Source organism: Micrasema longulum, unplaced genomic scaffold, assembly GCF_059751315.1.
Source record: "Micrasema longulum isolate JH-2025_06_02 unplaced genomic scaffold, ASM5975131v1 h1tg000850l, whole genome shotgun sequence".
Taxonomy (NCBI): domain Eukaryota; kingdom Metazoa; phylum Arthropoda; class Insecta; order Trichoptera; family Brachycentridae; genus Micrasema; species Micrasema longulum.
In genome coordinates, this window is record NW_028278042.1 from 339,106 (window position 1) to 350,545 (window position 11,440).

The 11,440-nt window shown below is 33.4% G+C and overlaps 1 protein-coding gene across 1 annotated transcript; it reads left to right on the top strand.

Annotated features, from left to right (window-relative positions):
- Nucleotides 1-2,280: 2,280 nt before the first annotated feature.
- LOC148278631 (uncharacterized) lies at nt 2,281-11,137 on the top strand. The gene is made up of 5 exons (XM_088231118.1): nt 2,281-2,307; nt 2,535-2,755; nt 6,374-6,517; nt 7,946-8,044; nt 10,809-11,137. Exons 1-5 carry the CDS (start codon nt 2,281-2,283, stop codon nt 10,993-10,995), a joined length of 678 nt encoding a protein of 225 aa, XP_088087244.1. The 3' UTR covers nt 10,996-11,137.
- Nucleotides 11,138-11,440: the final 303 nt, after the last annotated feature.

Consider the following 11,440-nt stretch of genomic DNA (forward strand, 5'->3'; position numbering starts at 1 on the left):
ACATGCAAAAATGAAAGATTTTAAATTGTAAACGTGTAATATTCATCGGCAATTGCTTCAATTATTTATAGTTGCAGTCAAAAGTGATAATACTTTTGATCTAATTGCTAAAAACGTGTAAAACACATTAACTCATGCTCTCAGTGCGCGTAACAGAACCGCTCCAAATGAAAGTCAGGCAGCTACTAACGCAGCTAACGGGCGTGTGAGAGAAGTACAAGAAATTTTGCTGTTCACGCGTGTGACGCGTAAAAATTGTCTCTCTCGCTATCAAATATACCCGTACTATCGAAAGTGAGACGTAAAAGTGTGTGAGACAATTAAATATTAGGATTACTCTTTTACTACGAACGCTGCATGCGAAACCTTGTTAAACTTTTAATTGTATTGGTGATATTTTATATTTTTGATAAAACGCTTTTTATGTTCCCAATAAGCATTAATTATTTAATAAAAAAATCATTTTTACCGATACGTAAATGTATAACTGAGGAATACCGAAAAACTCAAACCAACATTCATTACATTTATAGAGATATTAAAGTTATTAAATGCAATATGTACTAGCTACATATCACCGGGAAGGGAGAGTTAAGTAGTGATTATATTATATTAAAACGATCGTAGTATGTTTTCGAACGGGTCTCCATAGAAATTAGAAATGTCAGTTTGACATTTGACGTCTAGTGAGCGAATCTTTCAACTTTAGACATAATATAAGTAAAATAAATATTGATTAATATTCCGTTATCATACAAGACTAATTTAATTTTAATACGTTGTATTGAAACCCATTATAGAAATTAAAATACTGATGCTTTTTATTGCTGTACCGTTCGTCTTTGTGAAGTTTGTAGACTGAATTCGGTAAGTAGCTAACGTAGTTTTTATTTAATTTTAACCATTGACATATAATACATAAACCATAGAATTAAGAACAGCGTTGCCAAGGCTAATTTTCCAAATTCCCCAAAAATCTAGATCGAATTACCCAAATGGGGAGAAAACAATAATCTGATTACACATAATTATCCCAAGAAAGAAAAAACAGTTTTGATAAAATATGTATATTAACATTTTACAACAGAGATGAAGAACATTTGAGAGAAGGTAATATAGAAGTCTAGGCATCTACAGGGCTTATGACCTGTCAATGGCTGGTTTAAGTGGCCACTTTACACACTGTGTAACATTCACCATTCTGCCTATATTTGAACACCTATATTTCTTCAATTCTTTCATCTGTTGATGTTTGTGAAGTTAAAGAGCTGAAACCTTTATTTATGCGGGTGAGATTCATATAATTGAATTATTTCACCTACATACTAGACTAGGCAACGCCTGAAAATATTATTTTTTCAATTTCTATACTTCTTCATGGACCAGGTATAAACAGCTCCCCAGGGAGTTGAATCCAGTCCTTGTCTACAAAAATTTGGACAAACTCAAAATATTGTTGATAAATTAATTATTAAGTTGATATTGTGTTGCTATTAAATAATATCGATTTCATTCATAATAATATTAATGTTTTAATCACTTACCATCAAACTATCGATATGTTAGCTAAAGATAAATTAATTAATAGTAAACTGTTAAAATCCCCTCATTTTCCCCGCATAATAAATATGTGTTTATGTTTTTCCTTTTTTAAAAAAAATGTTATTACTATTTTATTTTATTTTTCCATCTGAGTATGTTTTTCATTCTTTATTTCCATTCTTAATTCTTAATTGCTCTTACAAATTTTCTTCATTTTTAATATTATTTCCATTTGTAAATACTCACTACAAACTACAAACCTTAAAATATATTTTTTTTCACTTAAATTTAAATTTTCAAACAACTTTCATTTATGTTTTCTTTTTCCTTCTCTTTTTATACTTTCATAATTAACATTAGATTTAATTGCTTTTTAATATGGAAACTTCACTGGTCCAATAAGTCCAATTGTGTAAAATATTAAACTTTGTAACTGTACTGTATGTTTCCTGAATAAAAGAAAATAAAATAAAAAATAAAAAATAATAAAATCTACAGTCTGTATTGAATGCCGCAGCGAGACTTATTTTTGGAATCTCTAAGTTCAGTCATATCACTCCACTGCTTTGGGAATTGCACTGGCTACGTTTTCCACAGAGGGTGGAATACAAACTCTGTTGGCTTATGTACATTAAATTATTTTTCAATTTGTAATATGTTAATGTTAACAGCTCCCCAGGGAGTAGATTCCAGTCCTTGTCTACAAAAATTTGGACAAACCTTAAATATTATTGTAAAATGTTTCCTTCGTCACGGGACAACCCAGTGAGGGAACATTATTCTGTATAAAAAAAGAATACAAACATTGTAAAAGTATAAATAAATAGTCCCTGGACTGGTACTTGAAGCGTAAGACTGATCATCTCACCTTCGTGTAACAAAAATGATCAAGATACGCTGCGATCGATGTACCAATGCAGTGCCCTATGCACCATTCGGTGCGGAAAGGGAATGATGATAATGATGATTTACTGTAAAGTTCCTTATTCTAGGCGGCCCGGAGAAGGTCAGTTCAGCCCGGTGAGATTTCAGCGTCCACGCTGTCTTCCAAGGAGCATGCCCGGGAACCGGAGACGGAGACGAGGGTGGCCGAGCGCCAGCAGCTAGTCAGCGAAGAAGATGACCTTGGTGGAGGAGCATCACTGTCTCCTGCCCTTTCGTCCAGCATCAACTCCACAAGAGCGGTTCAACCCCTCACTCATAATACAACCAGGTAGCAAAGCAAGAGTGATTGATTTTTATTACGACACGGCCATTCGACTAAAACTAATATTAAAATGATCCAGAGTCTACAGTATTCTATAGTTAAGCGAATTGTACCTGCAGAGATTTACGAACAAAGAAGTAATAATTATCTCCTGTACAAAACAATCAAAACTCTGCCTGTTCGAGGACTACTGTGGCTTTGCATCATTTTGGAACAATTTAATAGTAATGCATTTAAGTTTCCTCTCAAACATAACCATAATACACGCTTCACGTCCAATGATGGCTTGGTAGTACCAAAAGAATGTATAAATATGGAAATAGAACTCTCAACTATTTGGTACCTAGAATTTTTAATTTATTACCAAAAGAACTTAAATTTAACTCACACTGTAACAAGAGCAAAATAAGAGAGTGGCTACTCGATCAAGAGTTTATATATGAATAGTTGCTTAGGTGTAAATATTTTAATTTTTCATATATTTTCTTGTTTTTTAAAAATAAATTTATATATTATTATTTGTATAAACATGTTTATTCTGATCTTTCCGGCTGTTAATTTTTATCTGTTATTCATTGTTTTTATAAATGTAAATAATATTATTAAGTCAGTATAAATATAATCTTCACCAACAAGCTACAAAAAGTGGCTTGGTGGGATTTTAGTTTTAGTAAAAATATAAAAAGGTGAAATTTTTTTTAAATTGTAAAAATGTATAATTATGCTATTAAATAAAATAAAAAAAAGACAAAACCGAATAAATTTAATTTTGGAGAAATAAAACTTATACTTTGTTTTTTGATACACTCACTTTATTTTTACTAACTAGTTTCGGTAACCAACTGTTACCTTCTTCGGGGTATTTGTATAACTAAACATACATAAAAGAAACAGTGAACAAATTAGTAGGTGTCGATAAGGATGATGGAGGGGGTTATTGTGTTTAAGGTGGGGGAAGGGAAGCGAAGGGGGTAATTGACGTTGGTTACCGAAACTAGTTGGTAAAAATAAAGTGAGTGTATCAAAAAACAAAGTATAAGTTTTATTTCTCCAAATTTAATTTAAAATGATACACAAAGTTATTGCAGAAAATATTAAAATAACCGAATAAATTTGTTCGTTATTAGCATTACTCGTTATACCAGAGGAAGGTATTTTTTAATCCAATCGCCATTGCATATTGAACAACAACGAACCATCACGCCGTTTCCCCGTCGGGGTACTGGTGGTTTAATTTAAGCTGTTAAAAGCATTTAAAATCTACAGGATGTTGATTAAACGAATGTTGTATTAAATTTTAACAAAATGTGCCATATTTTTTAAAAATTCGGCGTTGGATTAGAGTGTTGTGTATATGAAAAAAAATGAAGTGATTTAAGAAAATGTAATATTAATTTACTAAAATACTTTGTTTCATTGTTTTATATTTTTCAAATCATTTTTTTGTATTATGCATTTTACTAATTATAGTCCTTCCAAGAACAAGGGGCAATTTAAATTTGAAAAAAAAAAAATTTTTTTATGGTCAATTTTTCTAGAACTACAATGCGAAATTGTGTAGATTGTTTTGAGTATGAAAATAACAAGATTTATTAACATATTACAACAGAGATGAAGAACATTTAAGAGAAGGTAATTTAGAAGTCTAGGCATCTACAGGGCTTATGACCTGTCAATGGCTGGTTTAAGTGGCCACTTTACACACTGTGTAACATTCACCATTCTGCCTATATTTGAACATCTATATTCCTTCAATTCTTTAACTTCACAAACATCAACAGATGTTCTCGTTTTTTGCATCCATCAACATTCACACTGTAGATCCTTTTAGCCGTTCTTTCGCTGTCCATTCGCTCTACATGTCGAAACCAACGCAGCACCCCTTTCTAGATTCTGCCGATAACGCATGTCTCAGCCTTACACAGCTCACGGAACTCGACATTTGTGCACCTATCATACATCATTTTACCACACATTTGCCTGAGGGATCGCATTTCAACAGCATTTAACCTACTTTCATCATCATTTTTCTAATTCCATACTTCGCTTCCATATATTAGAGTGTGCACTGAACTCCATTGTGAACTGATTGTTTAGCCTCCTGCGATAAACTTTTGTTTGCCAAAGTAGATTTCAGTGCACCTCACCCTCCTTTCCATCCCTAGTAAACACACTTTCCAGGTACACAATTCTTCTACCTGATTCAGAATATCTCCGTTCACACAGATCTCACATTTAGTTATATTTTCATCCCTTTCAAAAACCATCACTTTCGATTTATCAACGTTCATAAGCAAATAGCTTTTCTTGCATACCTCGTAGACTTTTATTACCAAGAATTGCAGGTCTTCTTTGCTGATTGCATATTGACACTTGAAAATTATAATAAATGCTTACAAACATACCACTTTCTAAATTTCAAATTTGGATAAATAAACTTTTGTATTTTTTTTACAGTATTCAAAAATAAAGGATAACTGCTTAGAAATGAAGTTTGACAGCAGAAGTTACTATGTTGCATTCGATTGTCAATGTCAAGTGCTTTGGGACACTCGAGATAAAGTCGATTGGTTTTCGATCAACTGCATTCGTATGGGTGGTTCAAGAATGCTGTCACTCGTCGAATTACGAAAGTCACATACAACTCTAAAGACGAATGAGTCCAGCATTAGGCCCCTGGATGTCCGAGAAGAAGCTCGTTATAAAAGTTAATAAATGTATGGAAAAAAACGCAAACTAAAATGTCAACGAATGTTTCCTCATTATATCCGAGATCTCGCTTTTTCCGTGATCGTTATAACCAAGTTTGACTGTACATGTTTGTAAATAAATAAACAAAATAAAAATCCAGTCCTTGTGTACAGAAATTTTGACAAACTAAAAATTTTGTTGATAAAAAATAGTATAAATTAGTACTTTTTTTATATTTTTATTTTATTTTATTTTATTTATTTATTGATTTACACGCCCAATGGGCTTTTACATATTTTAGAAATTACATTTAAGTGCAGCAGTGAAACATGAGTATGTAAATTTGGTTAAAATTAAAGATAACATTAGAAAAGCCAAAAGATACAATAATAAGTAAAAATCAGGAAATGTACCAACATAGGTATAGGGTACATAGAAAAATATTTTAAAAATTTACATATGAAAACATACACGCATACATATACATACATATAAGTTTATACATTATTATAGAGATACACGAGAAAAAAAAAATAGTAAATAAAGAAAAATATTAAGAAATTTTACATAAATTAATTTATAACCTTTTGAATACTTAACCTATATTTATATAAAGACAGACAAAATATATCAACTTCACCATACTCATTACCTAGCCGGTGTAGTCTAGGTATTGGTGAATTGTAATAATAATTGTGACTGCCAGGAGATTCAAATTTTTGCACCATAACAGGCCAGGAGGCCCGATTACAGTGGTAAATTACATCACAGAACACCCAGGCTTGAGAAAAATCACATTTATTTTTTGTGTTTTCACCGGAAATTGAACCCAGAACCTTCCGAATGTTAGTCAGGCATCTTGACCACTACACCACGGAGGCCGCCGTAAGTAGTAACAGCGATGATTAAGGTATGTTGCTGTCTTGATTTCAGAATAGCGTTTGTGAGCGAGCGCCGGGCAGCCCGCCCCCATGCGAGGAGAGCTCCCGCACCCCCCACAACCTCTCTGCCGACCCCTGCGGTGACCACGGCTGCGTCCAGGCAGGATGCCAAGCAAACACAAGCTGACCTCTTGAGGTACCCATACCCACACCGCAGAAAATGATTTAATAAGAAAGTTATAATCGTATAATCGGATGGGGTGGTGCAAGTGACACAGTTTTAAATAGTGTATTTGTTGCACATAAATCCACATTTGAAATAATACTCAGAGTCCCGATACAGACATCTACTGAAGAAATATTCCACGAATCACAACTTATGACACCAAAACAATTATACGCTAAAACAATACTCACTTACAGATTCAAAAACTACTCTTACTCAAATGAAAGACATAACCTCTACAATACATCTCATGCAAATTATATAATCACTAGATCCTCAACACAAATACAAATTTATACCAATTTCGGACAAAGGGGCTTTGAGTATTATTCAATTAAAATCTATAACTTACTTCCACTATCTATTAAAACAATTAGTAGCGAGGAAATGTTCAAAAAGGCTATAAAAAAATGGATAGTGGAGCTAGGTAGAAGTAAAATGAATTGTCTCATTCGCCCAAACCAATATTGAATCAACTGCTCCACAAGTGTATAGCTTATGTTAGGTTTTTGTTCTTCCATTGTGCGTTTTGTAATATAAATAATATAGATGTACATAAATTAATTATAAACATAAATACGTAGTGTTTAAAACTGTCTGAACATTTTGTTAACTATCTCCTTTTATTAAGTTAGTCTTCTTTGTTTATTCTCAAATGTAAAAATATTTTAAAAAAAGTATATTGTTAAGTGTCCTCGACACGGGCAACCCCAGTGAGGTCACATTATTTTTATTATTAATTATAGTTTGTAAGAGAAAAAATATGAATATAATAAAAAAGAATATTAAAAAAAAACGCGATGGAAATTAGAGCATTTAATTGTATGTCGAAAATGGTCAATTGGTTCAGCCGGATGAACCTTATCCACATGATGAAGGTTTCAGCTCTTTTACTTCACAAAAGTCGTCAGATGGAAGGGTTGAGGAAATGTGGATGTTCTAACATAGGCAGAATGGTGATTGTTACACAGTGTGTAAAGTGGCCACTTAAACCAGCCAATGACAGGTCATAATCCCTGTAAATGCCTAGACTTCCATATTTGCTTCTCAAAAATGTTTTCCGTCTCTGTTGCAACAAATTTACTTCTAAATAACTCCCAGCGAGGAAATCCCGCCTGTTTGCAAACATTTGGACATACCCAAAACATTGTTGGATTAAAATAAACTTTCACCTTTACCGTCACCATAGTTACGAAATAATACATAAATTACATGCAGAATTAAAGGGGATGCAGACACCACCATGTCCGAACATGCTCTAATATTAGGTTAGTAATATTCAGCGATGTGTAATGTGAATTTGAGATGGTGGGGATTAGGAAGGGGAGAAGCTATGGTAGTAAGGTAGTATTTGGACTTACTCAAAACGTTGATAAATAATTGGGTTGTAATTTTCAGGTTATTAGCCCAATTTGGCACTCCTGAGGCCTCGAAAGCCACTCAACACTTGGCAGACATCAGGCAGCAGCAGGATGATCTTGCCCGTTTGCATTTCAAGTGAGTATCCACTTTCTGTCCGCCCTGTGATGGTAGCGGTTAGCGCATTTTCGGCATTGCGTGAGGTCCAATGGGTGATTACAAACGCTATCTTCATTGGCGTCTATCGGGACGGCATACTTAACTTTTCTACCATTTCTATCTACCGAGCTTGCGTGGTCCGTCCTTAGATCAGGTGGAGCCAATGCCTCCCTAAAAATTTTACTTCTAAACAATCAGTACCTAATTTTTTAAATATAACAAAATAAGCTTTAAGTAAACTAATCTTTTAAGTGACTACAACAATTTTCAATTTTTTAAAAATTAAATTTGATGGGTTTGATGTTAATTAGTTTATAACTTCTAAAAAATTGCAACATGCTCACACATAACTTTCTCCTGCGCATTTATGCGCAGACTGAAGTAAAATTCACTGCTCTCCGTTTAATAGACAATTGACATGGAAAATTCATATCAGCAATTTAATTAGCAAAGTGGCGACATTGTCGATTTTTTTTTTTATATTATTTTTTTTTTCCAAAAACGGAAAAAATCTAATGTTTGAAGCCTATGTAAAAACTAAAATATGATATATGCAACTTCTATGGGAAACAGGATATCAAAATGATATAAACAGACTACAAAGAAAACAAAATAAAATATTAAAGTTATGACTTTCCTTTTTAACAAACTTTTTAAACAAACTAAGCAATTAAATATAACTGAATTCTTTAAATTAAAATGATTAAAATTTATCCATAAATTAGCCACTGATGTAATTGTAGACGAAGAACCAAAACTTATAAAAAATTGTAGTAAACATGGACATAATATTTTTTCTTTCCTTTCCATCCCCTCTCCTCTCTTCATAGAATTGTGTTAAATTTTGATGTATTTTATTTTCTGAATCTTTGTTTGTAATTTTTGTATAAAATTATAAGATTCAATATGTCCATGTACTTGTAATTTTCTCAAACTGAATGGTTTGGGTAGGTAGGAAGAAATTGCCTTAAGGCAATATGCCCGCCCTTATATGTATATAATGGGCCTGCCACACACTCGACGAGTGGCATGGGAAGTAGCGAGGAAGGAGGCAGAGACGTAGTGTGGCAACATTACTCGTCATGCCGCACGTCATGCTCCTCGGTGTGTCCATCGCTCCCTATTTTGTCGGTTTTTTGAGCGCGAGTCAAAGGACCGCAATATGAGCGCGAGTGAATGGCCACATAATCGCGCGGTCGCAGTACGCATCGAGCGCTCACACAAGACGCACACGTCATTTTTAAATGATGTATATTTCTTTGTATGGCATTTTTTTTACTATTTCTTTTGATTAATTTTTTTTTTACAATATACAAAGGAGGTGAAACAAAGTGCCTATTAAAAAAATAAAGGATAATTACATATAAATGAAATACATATTAATTGTAAAAATAGTAAACAAAAATCCCACAAAGGCATGGCCTGTTCGTGGATATACGAGAAATGTTTATGAATGTTTGCTCCTATAATAAATAGACAGATATAATATTTTTGTGTTATATAAAAATATTTTTCAGTCTACACTCACTTAGAAGGTTGCAAAAATTCTCACCCATTATACTAAATGCACCCTGGTACAAGCATTACTACTACCCATTCTAGATTACGCTGATGTTTCCATGACTGATTTAAGCTGTGAGCAACTCGATAAACTTGAACGCCTTCAGAATACATGCATAAGGTACATTTTTGGTCTTAGGAAATATGACCACATTTCTGATTATCGTAGGCAACTGAAATGGCTCAAAATTAGACAGCGGAGAGACTATCACTCCCTCTCACTTCTGTTCAATGTACTTCATAGTCCTAACGCTCCTATATACCTGCGTGAAAAATTTCAACGCTTCTCAGTTCATGGTTTACCTCTTCGTTCTCATTCTCAAGGCACTCTCTTAATACCCATACACAATTCCTCTTTCTTCTCTAAATCATATAGTGTCCATGCGGCTCGACTGTGGAATCATCTCCCATCCACCATCAAAGATGTTACTACATTATCTCTGTTTAAATCACGTCTGAAGAAACATCTCCTTTCTCTTCCTTAATCTCTCCTCCTTTCCTTTTTCCTCTTTCCGCTTTTTTCCTTTTTCCCACTGAGTAATAGTTTTGATTTAAGGTAATTTATAAACAAATACGTTTATTTCTATTTTTATATATTTTTTATTCCTTTTTTTTCTATTGAATATGTTCTGTAACTTGAATTATAAAAATAAAACTTTTATTTTATTGGTTGGTTGGAAGAAATTGCCATTTGGCAATAAGCCCGCCAATGTACAAATAACATTATGTACAAAAAGTTAAATAAATAAATAAATATAAGAAAGAGAAAAGAAAATATTCAGTTAAAGACTATAAGGTACTTTTTTATTTTATAGTAATTAAAAAAGGAAATAAACAAAATATAATTAGCTGTACTAAAAATGCATAGCGCGCACGCTGTCACAGTTTCATCGTCCATTGTATAGAAATACAAATGACAAGTGCGGAACGTCGCGATTAATTGCGCGAGTAGAGCAGCGTGTGGGCGAGAGGGCGACATCGGGCGAGAAGGCGGCAGCGCAAGGAGCATAGTGTGGCGGGGCTATAAAGTGTTCAGTAAATAAATATTTTAATCTCTCTGGGCTTTTTCTCTAAGATGTTGTGAGACGTGTTGTCGGTTTTACTTTTCCATCGTCGTGAGGGCATGGCTTTCCTATCTCCCCATTGTGTTTACGTTTTGTTTTCAATGTATTTTTGTTTGCAGGTTAGGCTCCGATCCCGACGCTCCCGCGAAGCCGGCAAGCGCCAAAGAGTCGATGTGGAGGCTGGTGGAAAGCTTGGAGCATTTGTCGACCGCCATAGAAAAACTGCACATGGTAGACTCTACCCCGCAAGACAATATGACACTCAAACCACCCTCGCTACCCCTCCCGCCGTCCTCTAACACCTAGTAAAAGTCTCACTACCGTCAACAGTATTTAAAAAACTTCCAAATTTCTGTGGAAAGGGATGGATTTAAGGGAGTTATTTATGTAAAATAAATATATTATTTAAGGGAATTATTTATGTAAAATAAATATAAAACAACTACAGTAAAACCTCTGTTTTACGTTTTTCAAGGGAGCAACAAAAAATGTATTAAACTGAGGAAATAGCTAAAGTGAGGAAATGAAAAACTCCAGAAAAATTGTAAAAATGGTCATAATTGGGGATTATTCATATTTACCTATGATTTCATTTTTAAAAAATGTATTTTTTCAATCAACAATTCAACCACAGTGTGTTTTTTTTATTGAATAAAAAAAAACATGTTTTAATAATTTTTTTTAGGTACTTCTTAAAAGAATGAAAATAATATTTTAATTTGCATAAAATACATACAGTGATTTTTTACCT